Below are 22070 nucleotides of genomic sequence, written 5' to 3'. Positions count from 1 at the left end.
ACAGCAGGATTTCCTGCCTTGGACCATTAACATAGCTCCTCCTCCCCAGGGTAGGCCTGCCCTAAGCAGGGCCTGGCAGTTGAGTATCAAGAAAAGAAAACAAGGCACAGTTGCAGATCTCTCAAGCCTGCAACTGCATATTGGGCCCCAGAAATTGGTGGCAGCAGCCAGAGGGTTCCAATTTCACTCCAACACCTTGAAATATCAGTAGAAGCAGAGAGAGTAGAGGCATGGATAGGATAAAAATTGAGCAGCAGGAGGCACTAAAAAGGCTGGTTATGCTTAGGGTAGAGAAGTCACCTGATCCACATCCCAGGTTGCTAAAGGAAGTGGGGGTGGAGATAGCGGAAGGGCTTGCCATAATCTTCCAATCTTCCCTGAATACGGGAGACGTGCCAGAGGATTGGAAAGTGGCAAAAAGGACACCCTTATTCAAGAAAGGGTGTAAGGACAGTCCGAGCAACTATAGCCTATGGAGTTTAACATCAGTGGTGAGTAAGTTTTTAGAAAAAACAATCAGGGAAAATGTCAATAGGCATTTGGAGAGGTTTGAATTAATGAAGGATAGCCAGTATGGATTTGTAAAAGGCAGATCGTGCTTGACTTATCTAATAGAATTCTTTGATGAAGTAACAGAGAATGTTGATGAAGGGAAAGCAGTGGATGTTGTCTATATGGATTTTAAGAATGCTTTTGACAAAGTACGAGATAAAAGGCTGGTTTACAAAATTGAGGCTCATGGAATAGAAGGGTCGATGTCCAATTGCATAAAAAATTGGCTTAAGGACAGAAAACAGCCAGTCATAGTAAATGGTTGCTTTTCAAACTGGAGGATCGTAGACAGTGGTGTTCCCCAAGAGTCAGTGCTGGGACCACTGCTATTTTTGCTATATATAAATGACTTGGATCTTGGAACACAGTAGAATCTCAAAATTTGCTGATGACACCAAACTTGGAGGTGCAGCAAACAATGAGGATGATATGAACTGCCTGCAACAGGACATAGATAGACTAGCAGAATGAGAAGGCAGGTGGCAGATGGAATTTAATACTGACAAGTGTGAGGTGATGCATTTTGGCAGAAGGAATAGGGAGAGGGAATATATACCTAATGGCACAGTTCTATAGAGTGTGCAGGAACAGAGGGACCTGGGGGTGCATGTGTGTAGATCTTTGAAGGCGGCAAGATATATTGAGAGAGTGGTTAGTAAAGCATATGGAATCTTGGGCTTCATAAGTAACAGCATTCAGTAAAAAAGCAGAGAAGTTATGCTGAACCGTTATAAAGCTCTGGTTAGGCCCCAACTGGAGTATTGTGTCACCACACTTCATGAAGGATGTGAGGGTCCTTGAGAGAGTGCAGAGGAGATTTACCAAAACGATTCCAGGGATGGAGGTTTTTGTTACAAGGTTAGTTTGGAAAAGCTGGGTTTGTTTGCCTTAGAACAAAGGAGCTTGAGGAGAGATTTAATAGAAGTGTATAAGGCTTATGACAGACTTAGATATGTTTGACAAGAAAAAACTGTTCCTGTTAACAAATAGAACAAGGACTGGGGATACAGATTGAAAGTTTTGGGCAAAAGATAAAGGGGGAATATGAGGAAGCACCTCTTTACACAACGGGTGGTAATGACCTGGAACTCACTGCCCACAAGGCTGGTGGAAGCGGAGACAATCAATGACTTCAAGAGGAAGTTGGATGGCCGCCTGAGAGAAATAGACCTGCAGGGCTACGGGGACTGAGCCGGGGAGTGGGACTGACTGCATAGCTCTATGGAGAGTTAGCATGGACTCGATGGGTAAAATTGCCTCCTTGTGTGCCGTAAATGACTCTATGACTCTACATGTGGAGGCATGGTGAAGGGTGGAGCGGGGGGTTGCAAGGAGAAGTAGGAATTTACAAAAGTTCATTGGTCTTCAATCTTCAGTCTGTCCCTGTGGAAAATCTGGTTGGTTGAGTGTGGGTGCAGACCACGACACTCTGTCCTTTAGGTAGATCTGCACTGAGATGTTTAACAAGCAGTCATACATGGAAATGAGAAATGACAGCAGGAATGCTCCCTCCCATGTCATTAACATAGCTCCCTTAATGAACCTACACCCACTACAGATGCAAGCCAAGCTCAGCCCCACCTTCAGCCAAGAAAGCCCGAACAATCCCAGGGCAATAGAAAAGGTACATTCCTCAGGCATGGATCAGAAAAATCAGAAATCAAACACTTTTTATCTGACATTTTCCCCATACCTAGCTAATACACAGTGGGGGTAACTTTGATTTTGTGCATTTGCATAAAATGCCTAATCTGGGGCCATCTTGGGCCTCCTGGTTCAGGTGCATGCTGATGGCACATTTCTGATTAGACTCTTGAAAACACACTTATTTCTAGGAACTGGAACCTTAGTGTTTATATTCAAAATACATGAACTCATTTGAGTACAAAGTTGTGGCTAAATTATACCATATTTCACTCAGCCACTTAGGACAGAAATTCTTACCTTCATCACTTGGGTGTTAATTTGGTGGAGCAAATTGCCGACCCATTACAGAGCCCTTACATATTTTTGTTTCTTGATGCTATTTTAGCAGATGTGTTATTTATTTTCATCCTCCACCCTATAATTTCAGAGCCTCTGTTTTAGGAAGCTGCCTTCATTGTACTGTCATTTTATTCTTAAAAATGTGAACAATTGGAAAAGAACCTATCTATTTTGAGCCACATTCCTCCCTGTAACAGAGATTGGAAAATGCTGCTGCCAACTCAATGTATTTGAATTCAAGATCTAATTTAAATATTATAGTATTATTGCTAATTAACATGGTGCACCAATTAATAATTTTACATTTGCACTGTACATATTCATTCATGGGATGTGGGCGTCACTGGCTATGATAGTTACTGGTAGATTTGTAATTTTAAGACAAGACCTTAATTCTCTGTAATGACAGTATTACTAATTTGTTAATAACCAAGATTTAATCCTCTACTAATTTATTTTTGCAGGAAACTTAATGAAGTAATTTCGAATTTGTCATATTCAATAACAATGAATCAAAGAGGAAACAGCACTCCCACAGTTGCTTCAGACCTCACTTTGTTTGCAGGAGAAGATAAAAGACAGAAATATGAGGAAATTACTGCAGATGATGGTAAATTACAAAACTATTATGTATTAAAAGGAAAACACACTCTAGCTGCAGTCATGTGTAAGCTATCTGCTTACTTTTAGATTTAATTTCTGTTTGGCTAGGCAGAATTGTAGGTTCCAGGTATGGTTTGAAGACTAGGTACAACCTGAAATAAATGGTTGATTAGAATCTGTGCAAATAAACAAATGAAGAAAACTTTGTCAAACATGTTTTTCATACAGTGTCCCTTTAAATGAGTATAATTGTTATTGACAGTTTCTGAAAACTTTGGACTTACTCTATCGCCCATGAATGACAACCTAAATTACTCCCATTTGTTCATTTCGGAATCTTAAAATGAACAGCAAGAGCTGAGAGATGAAAACTGCATGGTGTTTGAAATTAGATTTAGGCTCATTTTGAACCATATTTAGCTACTGGCATGTCCTATACTATGAATATTTATGAGCAAAGTGACATCAACAGGAAGTTCCTTCCCACAGATCTGTGCATTTTGTTAGCAATTCCTCAATGGGTGGGCCATCGTTTTTTTCCAGCAGGGGTCTGGTGTTCATTTGAAAATGCACACAGCTCAAAACTTTGACATTGTTCTTTATTTAAACATGCACATATTTGAATTTGAATTCTCTGAGCCTGTAGCTGTTTTCAGTCCTTACTACTCTTTAATCTTTCTATACCTAAACTAAACTAAACTAAACCTCTCTTTCACTCCACTTGTAAATTTTACCATAATTAATGTACCATTGTGTTTTCTAATAATTCTTAGTCTGTTGTTTTCTCCCTTTCCTTTTTTAAATCCGTCTCTTTTATTATCACCCAGGCCATACAACAATACAAAGAACCATAGAAAACTTAAGGCACAGAAAGAGGCCATTCAGCCCTTTGTGTCTGCACCAGCTGAAAATATTAGCCACCCAATCTATTCCCACCTTCCAGCACCTGGTCCGTATCCTTGCAGGTTACAACACTTCAGGTGCAGGTCCATGTACCTTTTAAATAAGTTGAGGGTTTCTGCCTCCACCACTGATCCGGGCAGTGAATTCCAGACACCCACCACCCTCTGGGTGAAACAGAGTTTCCTCATGTCCCCTCTAATCCTTCTACCAATCACCTTAAATCTGTACCCCCTGGTAATTGACCTCTCCACTAGGGGAAACAGGTCTTTCCTATCTAGGCCCCTCATAATTTTCTACACCTCAATTAAGTCACTCCTCAGCCTCCTCTGTTGTAAGGAAAACAATCCTAGCTGATCCAATATTTCCTCATAGCTGCAACTTTCAAGCCCTGGCAACATTCTTGTAAATCTTTTCTCTACTCTCTCCAGAGCAATTATGTCCTTCCTGTAATGTGGTGACGAGAACTGTATGCAATACTCCAGCTGTGGCCTAACCAGCGTTTATACAGTTCCAGCATCACATCCCTGCTTTTGTATTCTACACCTTGGCCAATAAAGGAAAGCATTCCATATGCCTTCTTCACTACTCTATCTATCTGTTCTGCCATCTTCAAGGACCTGCAGACATGCACTCCAAGGTCTCTCACTTCTTCTACCCCTTTCAATATCCTCCCATTTATTGTGCATTCCCTTGCTTTGTTTGCCCTCCCCAACTGTATTACCTCACACTTCTCCGGATTGAATTCCATTTGCCACTTTTCCGCCCACTCAACCAAACCATTGATATCATTCTGGAGTCTACAGCTATCCTCTTCACTATCAACTACACAGCCAATTTTTGTGTCATCTGCAAATTTCCCAATCATGCCTCCTACATTTAAGTCCAAATCATTAATATATACCACAAACAGCAAGGGACCCAACACTGAGCCCTGTGGAATGCCACTGAAAACCGCTTTCCATTCACAAAAACATCTGTCGACCACCACCTTTGTGTCCTGTCACTGAGCCAATTTTAGATCCAACCTGCCACATTCCTCTGTATCCCACGGGCTTTTATTTTTCTGACCAGTCTGCCATGTGGGACCTTGTCAAATGCCTTACTAAAATTCATGTAGACCACATCCACTGCACTTCCCTCATCAATCCTTCTTGTTACTTCCTCAAAAAATTCAATCAAGTTAGGAACACACGACCTTCCCTTAACAAATCCATGCTGACTATCCCTGATTAATCCATGCCTTTCTAAGTGGCAGTTTATCCTATCTCTCAGAATTAATTCTAATAATTTACCCACCACCGAGGCCAGACGGCCAGCCTATAATTATTTGGCCTATCCCTCGCACCCTTTTTAAACAACGGTACAATGTTTGCAGACCTCCAATCGTCTGGTACCTTGCCTGTATCTAGTGAGGACTTGAAGATGATCCTCAGCGCATCCATCCTGGTTTCCTTTAAAAACCTGGGATACAATCCATCCGGTCCTGGAAATTTATCCTATTTTTCAAGAATGTCAGACCCTTTAGAACTTCCTCTCTCATGTTTATCGTATTTAATATTTCACACTCCTCCTCTTTTACTACAATGTCTGCATCATCCCTCTCCATTGTGAATACAGAGACAAAGTACTCATTAAGAACCCTGCCCATATCTTCTGCATCCACGCATAAATTACCTTGTAATCTCTGATAGGCCTTCCCCTTTCCTTAATTATCCTCGTGTTCTTAATGTACTGATAAAACATCTTTGGATTTTTCTTGATTTTACCTGCCAATAATTTTTCATGTCCTCTCTTTGCTTTCCTAATTTCCTTTTTTACTTCACCTCTGCACTTCCTATACTCCTCTAGGCTTTCTAAAGTATTATGTTTTTTGTGACCGTCATCAGCTTTCTTTTTCTGCTTTATCTTAACCTGTATGCTTCTAGATAACCAGGAGGCTCTAGATTTGGCCATACCACCCTTTATCTTTGTGGGGACATGTCTACATTGTGCCTGTAGAATCTTGCTTTTGAATGCCTCCCACTGATCTCCCATTGATTTTCCTTCAAGTAGCTCTATCCAGTCCACTTTCGCCAGATCACCTCTCAGTTTCATAAAATTTGCCTTCCCTCAATTTAGAACTTTTACTCCTGTTTTGTCTTTGTCCTTTTCCATGATTAAGCTAAAACTAACTGTATTATGGCCACTATCTCCAAAATGATCACCCACTGTTACTTCATCCACTTGCCCAGCTTCATTTCCGAAGACAGAGGGCTGAATTTTACCAGACCCTCAACGCCATGGGTTGCCGCAGAGGGGCTTATAAAATTCTTGTGGGAGAAGCCCACCTCGACCCACAACGCCAAGAAGGCCCCGCCGCATCTTACCGGCAGCAGGGGACCTCGGTGCGGCCCCACCATCCATGCCGCTTGACGGCAGGGCCTTCATCTAAATATTTGAATGAGCATTGATGAAATGCTAATTAGTTTACCTGCCGACGGCGGCTGTCCTACGCCGATTTTACGGCCGACTGGCTGCGTCTCGCGCGCCTTCGGAACTCTGTTGGAGTTTCGAGACGAGATGCTGGTGGGGAAGGGGGAGGAATAAAATTATCAAGGTGGGAGGGGTGCGGGAGTGGGGAAAACCCTTATTATTGGCTGTGGGGATGATGGGAAGGGGTTATAGGGCAAATGTTAAGAGGTTAGGGGGGGAAGTACGGGTTGGGAATAAAGTTCCTTTTGATGATAATGCCCTGTAAACAAACATTGGGGGGAGGTGGTGGGTGGGAATGGGCCTCCAGTATTTATTTAATTTTTTATAAATAATGCTGCACAATATAACATTTAATATTAAAATTTCTCCTAAGGGCTTGCAGCCATTTAAAAATGGCACCGGCACCAGCGCAGTGGCACCAGACGCTGTTGACGGGGATGCAGCAGCTGGTGCCTCTATGTGATCGGGGGCGTCCGCTCCGCCCCCGCCTTTAAATCTTATATTGCGGGAGCTATACGGTGGCATTTCCGGGTCGGAAGGCCACCACTTTCACGGCGCACTGCCGCGGAGCATGGCACGCTGATAAAATTCAGCCTTAAATCTAGTATTGCGCCCCCTCTCATTGGGCTTGTTATGTGCTGGCTAAAAAAGTTCTCGAATGCAGTTCAAGAATTTTGTGCCCTCTGTTCCCTTCACACTGTTTGTATCCCAGTTTATATTTGGGTGGTTGAAATCCCCAACTATTTTTGCCCTATTGTTTTTGCGCTCAGTAATTTGCCTACATATTTGTTCTTCTATCTCCCTCTCACTATTTGGGAGTCTATAGTACACAAAGCTAAGAGTAACTGACCTGTTCTTGGGCTTCTATTAGTCACACTCTAAAAGGAGATATTTAGGAGAGGATCTGGATGGTTCTCCTTTTGTGTTTATGTCCTTTACAGAAAAGATCATCTGTTCAGCATATCATACCTGAGAATTGGACACACTGTTTGGGAGACGCTGCTTATAGAAATGCGGGCAAGTGCACTTTCACAATGCACCATGCATGATAAAGCCTTCCTAACTCACCACATCCGTCCTTTCTTGATTGTTGCCGCTGTCATTACATTATGTGTAGGCCTCTTGTAACAAGACACTTTGCCTGACCTTTACCGCTATACTCACGTCTTCTTTTATTTTTTGCCTCACAGGAGGGTGGCACATAATATGTATGAATCTCAGGCGGTGGTCCTTCCAACATGGTGCTTTTCTAATGCTATATGAGGACAAAGCACTGGAGCTTCTGGGGAGGCACACTACTGATGCTGTTGGGGAAGAAGTAGAAGGGCCAGTTATAGTTGTTGGTCTGTCTTGAGCATCTTTACCTTCCTTGTTTCCTTGATTAAGAGCACAAACACACATGCAAGCAACCTGTTTTTGTCCCTTTGCATGCTACACACCACACATCACATCTTCCCTTTCTCTGGATGAAATACCTCAAGATACTGCTGAGGAGGAGAAGGACATAAGCAGGCAGGAAACTCAAACTTCTATAAATCCCATCACATTGTTACCCATGTACCATTGACCATTCATCAGCCCAGGAAATCCACCAGTGTTCACACTAATTACTGGCCTCAGGCCTTGTGGGATCTTATGGGGTGAACAATTCCAACCATATTCTAAGATCTGGGGGTGTTTGGTGGGGTCAATTTCTCAAAGGATCTGGAATGTCTTTTTACAGGGTTTGTAGGATTTAACTGCACCCATTTGGTTAACCTTCCCACTGATCAGTGGACAATCAGATCTGGAAGAGCACAAGCAGCATTGCAAGTGTCTAACATCAAAATGCATTTCTCACTCTGGATGGCAACACATGTGAGCACTGGTCCTACTTGACTCTTTTGCTCAGCTGAGACCAAGGAAAGACCTAGTCTGAGAGTTTACTTCCCTGGCCACCCCCACCACCGAGCCCACACCCACACAATTGAACTAGTGTCTCAGGGGCCTACTGAATACATCTTAATTTGGGATGCCAGCTGTTAGTAATGATTGTACTATTTCCCATTTACACCTCCTCTGGACATCTTCTGTTTCTTTAAATGTCCCATTACCATCTCCTTTTGCCTTGCATCATTGCTATTGTCATTTCATCTCTCCTGCCTTATACCCTATCACAGACCTTTCCTTTTGTTCTTTAACCACGCCCCCCCCTCAATGCCTCTGTTCTTGCTTCAAACTTATTTCATCTCTAACTTTCTCCAGTTCTGACGAAAGATCACCAACCTGAGATGTTAACTTGATTTCTCTCTCCACAGATGCTGCCTGCTGAATATTTCCAGCATTTTCTGTTTTTATTTCAGATTCAGAATCTAACTTGATTCAATTTGATGCTGTAAAAGGAAGTTTCAAACTAAACAGCTATAATGCAGAGGTGAGACATATTAACAAAACTGTGTGGCTCTGTCAATCTAAACAGGTGTATTTCAATGTTGCTAGTATCACCCCAAATGCAACGTTGTTCCTTGTTAAATGTTTAACAGTTTTTAATGACACAACGTCCTATTAATTGATGCTGCTAAATTTACCATGTTCCAACATTGTCATCCAGAACGGAATAAGTTATTTAATGAATATTTATGGCGTTATTTATAAATAACAATATTATCAAAAGATCAGAGTTAATGTTTCAGGTCAGTGACCCTTCATCAGAAATGGTAAATGTTAGAAATGTAATAGGTTTTAAGCAAATAAAGTGGGGGGTGGGGCAAGAGGTAACAAAAGGCAGGGTGTTGATAGGATTCCCATGCAATCGCAGGAGGTGTAATACTTGCCCTTTTACCTCCTCTCTCCTCACTATCCAAGGCCCCAAACACTCCTTTCAGGTGAAGCAGCGATTTACTTGTACTTCTTTCAATTTAGTATATTGTATTCCCTGCAATGTGGTCTCCTCTATATTGGGGAGACCAAGTGCAGATTGGGTGACCGCTTTGCGGAACACCTCCGCTCAGTCCGAAAGCATGACCCTGAGCTTCCGGTTGCTTGCCATTTCAACATGCTCTCATGCCCACATATCTGTCCTGGGCTTACTGCAGTGTGCCAGTGAACATCAACACAAGCTCGAGGAACAGCATCTCATTTACCGATTAGGCACGCTACAGCCTGCTGGACTGAAAGCATGACAGGTCTCCCTTTTTATTTTTAGTTATTTTTTCTTTTTTATTATTTATTATTTTTTATTTGTTTATTTTATTTTAGTTTGTTTCATCAGTCATTTTGTTACCATGCGCCTACCCACTTTCTTTTCATGTTTGTGCTTTGGGTCAGGGCTGTTCATTTTTCTGTCAATTAACAACCTCTCTGCACTAATACTTTGTCTTTCAGCACACCATTATCATACTGTTTGCCTTTGCTCCATGACCTTCTGGTCAGTTATTCTCTGTGACCCTCTGTCCTATCAACACCCTGCCTTTTGTTATCTCTTGCCCCACCCCCACTTTATTTGCTTAAAACCTATTACATTTTTAACATTTGCCAGTTCTGACGAAGGGTCACTGACTTGAAACGTTAACTCGGCTTCACTCTCCACAGATGCGACTAGACCTGCTGAGTATTTCCAGCATTTCTTGCTTCTATTTCAGATTTCCAGCATTTGCAGTATTTTGCTTTTATCACAAGATCAATTGTGAATAAAATTCTGCATTCCTATGTGTTCCTTTGGCCTTAGATATGACCAAGGACAACTGAAGTCATCTCATTCTATAGCCTCATGTAAACTGTGGCAACATAGAGTCATTACGGAACAGAAGTAGGCCATTTGGCCCATCGAGTCTATGCCAGCTCTCTGTAGAGCAATCCAGTCAGTCCCATTCCCCTGTTCTATCCCTGCAGCCGTGCACGTTTATTTCCCTCAAGTGCCCATCCATCTTCCTTTTGAAATCATTGATCATCTCTGCTGCCACCATGCTCGTAGGCAGCGAGTAAAAAAAGTTTTTCCTCACATCGCCCCTGCATCTCTTGCGTGTGTGTCCCCTAGTCCTTGTACCATCAGCTAATGGAAACAGATTTTTTTGTCTATCTTATCTAAACTTGTCACAATATGCACACCTCTATTAAATCTCCCCTCAACATTGTTTGCTCTAAGGAGATCAACCCCAGCTTCTCCAACCTAACCTCGTAGCTAAAATCCCACATCCCTGAAACCATTCTGGCAAATCTCCTCTTCAACCTCTCAAGGACCCTCACATTCTTCCTAAAGTGTGGTGACCAGAACTGGACACAATACTCTAGTTGTGGCCTAACCAGAGCTTTATAAAGGTTCAGCATAACTTGCCTGCTTTTGTACTCAATACTCCTATTTATGAAGCCCAAGATCCCATATGCTTTGCTAATGTTATGATCAGCTGAGAAAGGTGTCTAGGTGTCTTTTCAGCCTTCACCTGGTCTTATTGTAACAGGGTTTTAATTTTCAAACACACCGTGTTTTGAGCTCCCCCTAGGTGAATCCTTGTTCACCGCTTTCCAATTATAAGGCAAAGAAATGAGCACAAACAGGCTTTCTTAGGTTTAAAGAAGAAAAGTGAAATTTATTAAAACTTAAACTTAAACTCTAATTCGGTTAACGTCTACGGATATATGCCGCACCCCACACTAGCATGCATACACGATATGCAAATGGAAACAGAAAAGAGCAGAAGAAAAAATAGGTAGAGAGGTTTGAGGCAATCTCTGAAGGGAGGTTTTTGTTACTGTGCTTCAAGCTCGCTGTAATCCTTGTTTGTTGGTAGATCTTGCTTTTCATTGGGGCCCAGTATTCTTCTTGCATCTTGTTTACTGTAGGAGAGTTTTCTCTCTTGGAGTTCATATGTCTTCAATGGTTTCCGAAGCTGGTGAGAAAGAGATGAGAGCAGATAGGAGAGAGATGTTTTCAGTCCAGGAGCAAAGAGCTTTTTAATAGATTTGCTGTTTTCTGCCCTTAACCCAATTTTTAGCCAAGCTGACACTGACCCTCCTATTCCATGAGCCTCAGTTTTATTAATCAGCCTTTTATGTGGTATTTTATCAAATGCTTTCTTAAAATCCATATAGACAATATCGATTCCATTATCTTGATAAACCTTCTCTATTACTTTATCAAAAAATTCAATTAGTTAAGCACGATCTGCCTTTTAGAAATCCATGTTAGCTATCCTAATTAACTCAAACCTCTCCAAGTGCCTGTTGATTTTTTCCCTGATCATTGTTTCTAAAACCTGACCCACCACTGATGTTGAACCGGCTAGCCTATAGTTATAAAGACTGTCCTTATACCCTTTCTTGAATAAGGATGTCACTTTTGCCACTTTCCAATCCTCTGGCACCTCTCCCATACCCAGGGAAGATTGGAAGATTATGGCAAGCCCTTCCGCTATCTCCACTCCCACTTGCTTCAGCAACCTATGTAGAAGAACCATACTGAGGAAATATAGACATGCATTCACTTTAAGTTTCATTAATTTTGAGCCAACTAGATTTTCTGAAGAAAGTGCAGTTGCATATTTCTACCAGCTTAGATTACATCAGTTCACTTGTACACGACATATCGGCATCTGACACTTATCTGCCTATTCTGCAGAATTGTTTATGAACTTATATTATGATATTACTGCTGCGTGAATAGTCGCTAGAGTATGATTTCACTCGAAAGGTCTTGGAATTAAACTTAGAATAGGTACATGTAGATCTTTGTTGTAAAGTATAAAAATAAGGGCTATATCAGAGCATCTACAATGTTTAGGTAAAAGCAAAATACTGCAGATACATCAGGAACTCTGAACCAAAAACAAAAAGTGGTGGAAGTACTCAGCAGATCTGCAGCATCTGTGGAGAGAGAAGCAGTGTTAATGTTTCAGGTCTGTGACCTTTCATCAGAACTAAATCCAGAATGTAAAACTGAAAAACTTTTTGTTTTTGTTACAATGTTTAGGTGCTATCTTCTCCTCACTAGGGCGCATTGTAACTACATAGTTTGATCTGTTGAAAGGGATAAAATAAGGGAGACTGCTTAATGGAATCAAAGGAATTCTAATGGTTAGAATAAGTAGCCTTTTGACATTTTCTCCATTTTTCCAGTTCAGTAAAGGGGAGGTGGTGGCGTAGTGGTATTGTCACTGGACTAGTAACCCAGAGACCCAGGATATTGCTGTGGGGACATGGGTTCAAATCCCACCACAGCAGAAGGTGGAATTTGAATTCAATTAATAAATCTGGAATTAAAAAGCTAGTCTAATGATGGCCATGAAACCATTGTCGATTGTTGTCAAAACACATCTGGTTCACTAATGTCCTTTAGGGAAGGAAATCTGCTGTCCTTACCTGGTCTGGCCGACACGTGACTCCAGACCCACAGCAATGTGGTTGACTCTTACATGCCCTCTGAAATGGCCTAGCAAGCCACTCAGTTGTATCTAACCGCTACAAAGTCAATAAAAAGGAATGAAACTGGATGGACCACCCGGCATCGACCTAGGCTCCGGAAACGACAACGGCAAACCCAGCCCTTTCGACCCTGCAAAGTCCTCCTTACTAACATCTGGGGGCTTGTGCCAAAGTTGGGAGAGCTGTCCCACAGACTAGTCAAGCAACAGCCTGACATAGTCATACTCATGGAATCATACCTTACAGACAATGTCCCAGACTCTGCCATCACCATCCCCGGGTATGTCCTGTCCCACCGGCAGGACAGACCCACCAGAGGTGGAGGCACAATGGTATACAGTAGGGAGGGAGTTGCCCTGGGAGTCCTCAACATCGACTCTGGACCCCATGAAGTCTCATGGAATCAGGTCAAACATGGACAAGGAAACCTCCTGCTGATTACCACCTACTGTCCTCCCTCAGCTGATGAGTCAGTACTCCTCCATGTTGAACAGCATTTGGAGGAAGCACTGAGGGTGGCAAAGGCACAGAATGTACTCTGGGTGGGGGACTTCAATGTCCATCACCAAGAGTGGCTCGGTCGCACCACTACTGACCGAGCTGGCCAAGTCCTAAAGGACTAGCTGCTAGACTGAGTATGCGGCAGGTGGTGAGGGAACCAACAAGAGGGGAAAACATATTTGACCTCGTCCTCACCAATCTGCCTGCCGCAGATGCATCTGTCCATGACAGCATTGGTAGGAGTGATCACCGCACAGTCGTTGTGGAGACGAAGTCCCACCTTCACATTGAGGATACGCTCCTTCGTGTTGTGTGGCACTACCACCATGCTAAATGGGATAGATTTCGAACAGATCTAGCAATGCAAAACTGGGCATCCATGCGGCGCTGTGGGCCATCAGCAGCAGCAGAATTGTACTCAACCACAATCTGTAACCTCATGGCCCGGCATATCCCCCACCATCAAGCCAGGAAATCAACCCTGGTTCAATGAAGAGTGCAGGAGGGCATGCCAGGAGCAGCACCAGGCATACATCAAAATGAGGTGTCAACCTGGTGAAGCTACAACACAGGACTATCTGCATGCCAAACTGCGTAAGGAGCATGCGATAGACAGAGCTAAGCGATCCCATAGCCAACGGATCAGATCTAAGCTCTACAGTCTTGCCACATCCAGTCGTGAATGGTGGTGGACAATTAAGCAACTAACTGGAGGAGGTGGCTCCACAACTATCCCCATCCTCAATGATGGGGGAGACCAGCACATCAGCGCAAAAGATAAGGCTGAAGCACTTGCAACAATCTTCAGCCAGAAGTGCCGAGTTGATGAGCCATCTCGGCCTCCTCCTGAAGTCCCCAGCATCACAGATGCCAGACTTCAGCCAATTCGATTCACTCCGCGTGATATCATGAAATGACTGAAGGCACTGGATACTGCAAAGGCTATGGGCCCTGACAATATTCCGGCAATAGTACTGAAGACCTGTGCTCCAGAACTTGCCGTGCCCCTAGCCAAGCTGTTCCAGTACAGCTACAACACTAGCATCTACCCGGCAATGTGGAAAATTGCCCAGGTATGTCCTGTACTCAAAAAGCAGGACAAGTCCAACCCGGCCAATTACCGCCCCATCAGCCTACTCTCAATCATCAGTAAAGTGATGGAAGGTGTCATCAACAGTGCCATCAAGCGGCACTTGCTTAGCAATAACCTGCTCAGTGACGCTCAGTTTGGGTTCCGCCAGGGCCACTCAGCTCCTGACCTCACTACAGCCTTGGTTCAAACATGGGCAAAAGAACTGAACTCAAGAGGTGACGTGAGAGTGACTGCCCTTGAAATCAAGGCAGCATTTGACCGAGTATGGCATCAAGGAGCCCTAGCAAAACTGAGGTCAATGGGAATCAGGGGGGGAAACCCTCCGCTAGTTGGATCCATACCTAGCCCAAAGGAAGATGGTTGTGGTTGTTGGAGGTCAATCATCTGAGCTCTAGAACATCACTGCAGGAGTTCCTCAGGGTAGTGTCCTAGGCCCAACCATCTTCAGCTGCTTCATCAATGACCTTCCTTCAATCGTAAGGTCAGAAGTGGGGATGTTCGCTGATGATTGCACAATGTTCAGCACCATTCGTGACTCCTCAGATACTGAAGCAGTCCATGTAGAAATGCAGCAAGACTTGGACAATATCCAGGCTTGGGCTGATAAGTGGCAAGTAACATTCACGCCATACAAGTGCCAGGCAATGACCATCTCCAACAAGAAGAATCTAACCATCTCCCCTTGACATTCAATGGCATTACCATCGCTGAATCCCCCATTATCAACATCCTAGGGGCTACCATTGACCAGAAACTGAACTGGAGTAGCCATATAAATACCGTGGCTACAAGAGCAGGTCAGAGGTTAGGAATCCTGCGGCAAGTAACTCACCTCCTGACTCCCCAAAGCCTGTCCACCATCTACAAGGCACAAGTCAGGAGTGTGATGGAATAGTCTCCACTTGCCTGGATGGGTGTAGCTCCAACAACACTCAAGAAGCTCGACACCATTCAGGACAAAGCAGCCCACTTGATTGGCACCCCATCTACAAACATTCACTCCCTCCACCACCGACGCACAGTGGCAGCAGTGTGTACCATCTACAAGATGCACTGCAGCAATGCACCAAGGCTCCTTAGACAGCACCTTCCAAACCTACAACCTCTACCAACTAGAAGGACAAGGGCAGCAAATGCATGGGAACATTACCACCTGCAAGTTCCCCTCCAAGTCACACACCATCCTGACTTGGAACTATATCGCCGTTCCTTCACTGTCGCTGGGTCAAAATCCTGGAACTCCCTTCCTAACAGCACTGTGGGTGTATCTACCCCACATGGACTCCAGCGGTTCAAGAAGGCAGCTCACCACCATCTTCTCAAGGGCAATTAGGGATGGGCAATAAATGCTGGCCTGGCCAGCGACTCCCACATCCCATGAATGAATAAAATAGAAACGGTCTCTACGTAGTGGGCTCTTTCATACTCTGTCCACATGGAAAAATAGAATCATAGAATTGTATAATTTTGCAGCTTAAAAGGAGGTAATTCAGCCATTGTGTCTATGTTGGCTCTCTGATGGAGGTATCCACTTAGTCCCATTCCCCTGTCCTCGCCCCACACCATTTAAATGTTTTTTGCTGTCAGACAGCTGGCTGTCTGCACGAAGCTGACACGAGCCACATTTGTGTTGGATTGAGACTCTCCACTAAGGATTCATTCCAAATTGATTTTGAAATACATTTTGATTTTAATTGAGGTCATTTTGATTTATTTGAAAATTTCCAAATGTTGGCTCAATTTGGATGATAAGGAACAAATATACCACACATGGCAAGTAATTTTGTAAGGTTTTTTTGCATAATATAAGGGCCTAAATGACTCAGATTGGGTGATTTTTTTTTTGTTCAATTCTAACAGTTCCTACCGTGGCCAAGGACTTTCAATCCCACTTGTCTGTTTTCTTAATTGTCGGGGGTAAATTTTTGTTCTTTTTACCCAAAACACTTTCTACCAGCTATTACAGATGCCTGTATGGAATTTAATTCAGGATTTACAAACTCATTCAGATAACAAACTGCCTGATGTTCCTATATGTCAGATATTCATTCCCTTGACCAGTATTGTGAATACCTTTACAACTTCATCTGCCTATAGTCATGATTTTATTACATTTTTCATAGCATGAGTTGAAAAAGCAGCCAAAACATCAACAAGCAAAGAATTTTCTTCAGCTGGAAGACAAGATGTCACTGGAGTCACTACAGCAATGCTACGCGCTGCTAAACCAGATGAACTTGTCTGAGGCTGTGCTCGAGTCAGAGTATGTATTCAGTTCACTGTAAGGATACAACACAATGAAAGCTGCATATAATTGTGTAAAAAGACTTTAAGATTTATAAGTTTGTGTTCCTTTCTGTAAGTTGCATGTATTTGTGTATAGAATGCAACCCTTCCAGTCCATTCGCCGTGTAACTCTGGCAGGGGTGAAGTGGGGCAGCAGCAGGGCAGCACATTAGATTAAGACCCAGATATAACATGCTAGGAGCTCCTGCATTTCATTCACAACTTGCCAAGGCTCCTTCGACAGCACCTTCCAAACCTGAAACCTCCACCATCTAGAAGAACAAGGGCAACAGATGCATGGGAACACCACCACCTCCAAGTTCCCCCCCCCCCACCCCAAGTCACACATCATCTTGATGTAGAAATATATCACCATTCCTTCACTGTCTCTGGGTGTACCTATGCCACACGGACTGCAGTGGCTCACCATCACCTTTTCAAGGGGCAATTAAGGATCGGCAATAAATGCTGGCCTTGTCAGTGATGCCCACTTCCCATGAACAAACTAAATAAAAAACTGGGCAGATCATTCCAGATCTGGATTTTATTTTATAGTTATGGTCTGGACCTCCAAAGATTGAGGTAATTTTGTGGTAACATTTTAGTACCTTCTTTACAAAAGGACAAGTGGTTAGCTCTGTCTACTTGCTGTGAGTTAGGAAGTCAACTCTCTCCTGGACCCACCCTCCTTTGCCGTGGTTTGTATATTCAGGGCTGCCAGGTGCCCAAGATGACTCCCAGAAGTGCAGGCGCCCACTATTGCCACATTAGTAAAGGAGCCTCCCCCTGATCAGGCAGACATTAGTAACCCCCATGGATCTTTGGTCCCCTGATCATTAGTTTGTTCCTTCAGCTTTATCACAGTTACTTTTTGCATGTTGTGCCTATGATATTTAATCATCACTATTTCACTGGTATCTCCCCAAGCCAGTGCCATTAAAATGAGAAACATTGAATTCAATCAGTCATAAACTATGAAGCCCGAGCCAGGCTTTGATGTTGTTTGTGGTGAACAAAATTTCATAAATGGACTGAACTTAAATTGCACCACTAACATTTTGTCACCAGATGGCACTGTTCAGGAGGCCCTTTACTGATCTGAAATAAAAGCAAGAAGTGCTCTTTCTTCTTGTTAATACCATCATAACAAAAATTTCTGATTAAAATAGATTAACATCTGAATGAAAATGTATCTACATTTTTCAGGACAAGTGAAGACAGTAATAGTGACTTTGAATCAGAGGTAACGTTTTATTCCAAAACGAGGAAGAAAAAAATACAAAGACCCTCAAAAGTCAGGACAACTCTCCCTGCCCTCTCCATCCGTCAGATGGGCAAGCACAGAAATAAGCAGGTAAACACGGTCATATTTTACAGAGTTTGTCGCTTAAAGTTGCAGTTAATTAAATAACTGCTGAGGTGCAAGGCAGTGGTAGCTCTGGTGGGAAGTCGTTTGATTGTTAACTACTCAACCGGAATGTGTTTTTCTCAAATATTATTAATTTTACCAAAATATATTAAGCAACTTCTGCCGGACTGTGTCAGTTGAGTGTACTTTCTAGGGGTGGGGGTAGGATTCAATACCCCCTCTCGACCTGGCTAGCATTGCCACAGTCTGCTACTGGGTAGGTGCCAGAAATGCATCCCTGGTGGCATGGCTGCCTGCCATTTAACTGTAAATAGACAGAGCTCCCCCTAATCACAGATGTTGAGATCAGTGCTGCAGGCACATTTTGGCAAGATGTGGCTGCCACAGATTTTCAGACCAATATCTTTAAACACATTCTTTTGAGATCCCATAAAAAACAATTGTCTGAACCTCTCTTGCCAAATGAAATAACTTTGAACACTAATCGAGGATTTTATTGCAAAATAAACAAGCCAATTGACAAATTACAGGTAAGTCGGGTGGCCCTGAAGAGCTATTCACCATTTGTGAACCAATATGCAAATCGCAGCAATGGAGGAATCCCAATGTTTGCTCAGGAACGTCTGATGGAAAGAACAGCAAAGGTAAAGAGCAAAGCTGTCATTAGAATGAAGTACTTTAAATGCTGAATCTGAATTTCTCTCTTGTTTGCTTTGTTTCTACAAACAAATGTTGACTGTTTAGAAATAACAATGTGATGCCACAACTTTACTTTGTATTTCGAGTGGAAATATGTGTTTGTAACTTTAAGATGATGAAGGACAGTATAGAGGGCCTTGGGATAGGAACAGATAAGATATGCCGGTGAATTCCATTGTGTCTTCTCCTGATCCAGCACCATAACATTGTTTTACGTGACTTTAGTAGATGAGAATAAGTCAACTTTAACAAAATTGACTTCAGCTATCTATGTCACTGGAAGGTCCAGAAGGCATCCCTTTATTTTGTCAGTGGCCAATACATGTCCACATGCAGTTAGACCTAACCATGGCATTCAGTAGGAAATATTGCTCCGAAAGGTGTCAGCCATGGCTCCTGGCACCACACCTGCTCCTGAGTCTGAAGGCTGTGAGTTCAAATCATACTCCAGACAGTTGAGTCCATAATCTAGTTTGATGCTTCAGTGCTATACTTTACAGTTGCTTTCTTTCAGATGAGATGTTCAGTAAGGCCCTTTCAGCTTGATGTAAAAGATCCTGTGGCATTATTCAAACAGCAACAGTGCCATGTCCAACCTACATAAGAAATAGGAGCAGGAGAAGACCATATGGCCCCTTGAGCTGGCTCTGCCATTCAATAAGAACATGGCTGATCTATCCACCATAACCCTTGACTCCCTTATAGTTCAAAGACTTGCAGGTTGATAGGTAAATTGGCCATTAGCAATTGCCCCTAGTATAGGTAGGTGGTAGGGAAATATAGGGACAGGTGGGGATGTGGTAGGAATATGGAATTAGTGTAGGATTAGTATAAATGGGTGGTTGATGGTCGGCACAGACTCGGTGGGCCGAAGGGCCTGTTTCAGTGCTGTATCTCTAAACTAAACTAAAAATCTGTCTCTCAGCCTTGAATATATTCAATGACTCAGCCTCCCACTGCTGTCTGGGATAGAGAATTCTAACGATTCACAATCCTCTGAGAGAAGAATTTCCTCCTCATCTCTGTCTTAAATGGGAGACACCTTGTTCTGAAACTATGCCTCCTCGTTCTAGATTCCCTCACAAGGAGAAACATCATCTCAGCATCTACCCTTGTCAAGCCCCCTCAAAATCGCATACGTTTCAATAAGATCACCTCTTATTCTTTTAAATTCCAATGAGTTTAGGTCCAACCTGCTCAACCTTTCCTCATAAGATAACCCCTTCATCCTAGGAATCAGCCTAGTGAGCCTTCTCTGAACTGCTTCCAATGCAAGTACATCCCTCCTTAAATAAGGAGACCAAAACTGTATGCAGTACTCTAGGTGCTGTCTCACCAGTGCCCTGTACAGTTGTAGCAAGACTTCCCTACTTTTATATTCCATCCTACTTGCAATAAAGGCCAACATTCCATTTTCCTTCCTAATTACTTGCTGTACTGCAGTATTCTGTAATCTCTCTTGATTTAAATATTATCTTGCTTTTCTATTCTTCCTGCCAAAGTGGATAATCTCACATTTTCCCACATTATATAATAAAACATATTATTTGGTGATTCAGCCTTGTCATTTGTGAGATTTTGCTGTGTGCAAATTGGCTGATGGATTTTCCTATGCAACATCAGTGACTACGCTTCAGAAGTACGTTATTGGCTGTGAAGTGCTTTGAGACATTCTGAGATCATGAAAGATGCTTTCATTGTTGTTTCAAGAATACAAATATTGGGCTGGATTTTGTAGTCCCGCCGCCGGGAGTGGTGGCGACCGTCCCCCACAGGACCCACACCTCTGTGATTTTGCAGCAGGCAACCAATTTACGTTTTCACAGCGGGCGTCTGCCCCAATCAAGTGTCGAGGATGGCATTGGCGTCACTGATGCAGAAGCAGGTGCTGTCGCCATTTTTAAAAGGCTTTCAGCCCTGTAGACAATTCAACAAAGTGCAGAGTTTAGCCCTCCTCCCCACTTCCCTATATACAAAGTGCAGAGTTCACCCTTCTTCCCTCCCTTTTTTTTATTCTTTCCAAAATATACTTTATTCATAAAATATAAACATAAAAATCTGTAAAAAATACATGACAAAACAGTTCCAAACAGCACCAAATCAAACAATACAAAGAGTGCAAAGGAGATCAGTTTCCTTCAATACATGAGTGAATTGCCTCACAACCCTTCCATTTCATTTTACATGCCATATACATTTTACAGCAAACATATATTTTCCGGATACAGTTCGAGGGGTTTCCCATGGATCTAGCCCCTCCGTTCAGCTTGGTGGGGGGACCTTACACAGTGGTCTTCTCCCATTGAGCCTTTGCTGCAGCTGCCCCAAGCTTTAGTGCGTCCCTCAGCACGTAGTCCTGGTCCTTGGAATGTGCCAGTCTGCAACATTCGGTCGTGAACAACTCTTTGCGCTGGAAGACCAGCAAGTTTCGGGCAGACCAAAGGGCGTCTTTCACCGAATTGATAGTCCTCCAGCAGCAGTTGATGTTTGTCTCGGTGTGTGTCCCTGGGAACAGCCCGTAGAGCACAGAACTGCTTGGGATGAACCTCGACAAAAACCACTGCATCCCTTTCCACACCTGCTTTGCAAAGACACATTCCAGAAGGTGGTGGGCGACCGTCTCTTCCCCACCACAGCCAACGCGGGGGCATTGTGCGGAGGGGGCGAGACTTCGGGTGTGCATGAAGGATCTGACGGGGAGGGCCCTTCGCACCACCAGCCAAGCTACATCTTGGTGCTTGTTTGAAAGTTCTGGTGATGAGGCATTCCGCCAAATGACTTTGACAGTCTGCTCGGGGAACCATCCAACAGGATCCACCATCTCCTTTTCCCATAGGGCCTTGAGGACATTCCGTGCAGACCACTGCCTGATGGATTGGTGGTCCAAGGGGTTTTTCCACAGAAACTTTTCCACGAAGGATAGGTGGTACGGCACAGTCCAACTGGATGGAGTGTTCCGCGGCAATGTGACCAGGCCCCTCCTTCGCAACACCGGGGACAGATAGAACCCTAGCACGTAGTGACACTTGGAGTTTGCGTACTGGAGGTCTACACACAGCTTGATGCAGCCGCACACAAAGGTAGTCATCAGGATGAGGGAGATGTTGGGTACATTGTTCCCGCCCTTATCCAGAGATTTGAACATCGTGTCCCTCCAGACCCGGTCCATTTTGGATCCCCAGATGAAGCGGAAAATGGCTCAGGTGACCG

At 43.4% G+C, this 22070-nt stretch overlaps 1 protein-coding gene across 6 annotated transcripts in view; it reads left to right on the top strand.

The window, feature by feature from the left end:
• Nucleotides 1–22070, top strand: part of LOC137352748 (cytosolic carboxypeptidase 2-like) — a 276792-nt gene that overhangs the window by 230809 nt on the left and 23913 nt on the right. For 5 of the 6 annotated variants that reach the window (XM_068018533.1, XM_068018561.1, XM_068018522.1 and 2 more), the window contains 5 exons: nucleotides 3003–3148; nucleotides 8859–8929; nucleotides 16630–16769; nucleotides 17999–18146; nucleotides 18692–18805. In XM_068018533.1, the coding sequence (XP_067874634.1) occupies nucleotides 3003–3148; nucleotides 8859–8929; nucleotides 16630–16769; nucleotides 17999–18146; nucleotides 18692–18805 (619 nt within the window). The remainder of the gene's footprint in view (nucleotides 1–3002; nucleotides 3149–8858; nucleotides 8930–16629; nucleotides 16770–17998; nucleotides 18147–18691; nucleotides 18806–22070) is intronic. The other variant, XM_068018542.1, reaches the window with a different exon arrangement.

The sequence above is a fragment of the Heterodontus francisci genome, chromosome 3 (assembly GCF_036365525.1).
Source record: "Heterodontus francisci isolate sHetFra1 chromosome 3, sHetFra1.hap1, whole genome shotgun sequence".
Taxonomy (NCBI): domain Eukaryota; kingdom Metazoa; phylum Chordata; class Chondrichthyes; order Heterodontiformes; family Heterodontidae; genus Heterodontus; species Heterodontus francisci.
The sequence above is the reverse complement of the archived record's forward strand: the minus strand, read 5'-3'. Positions and strand labels throughout refer to the sequence as shown.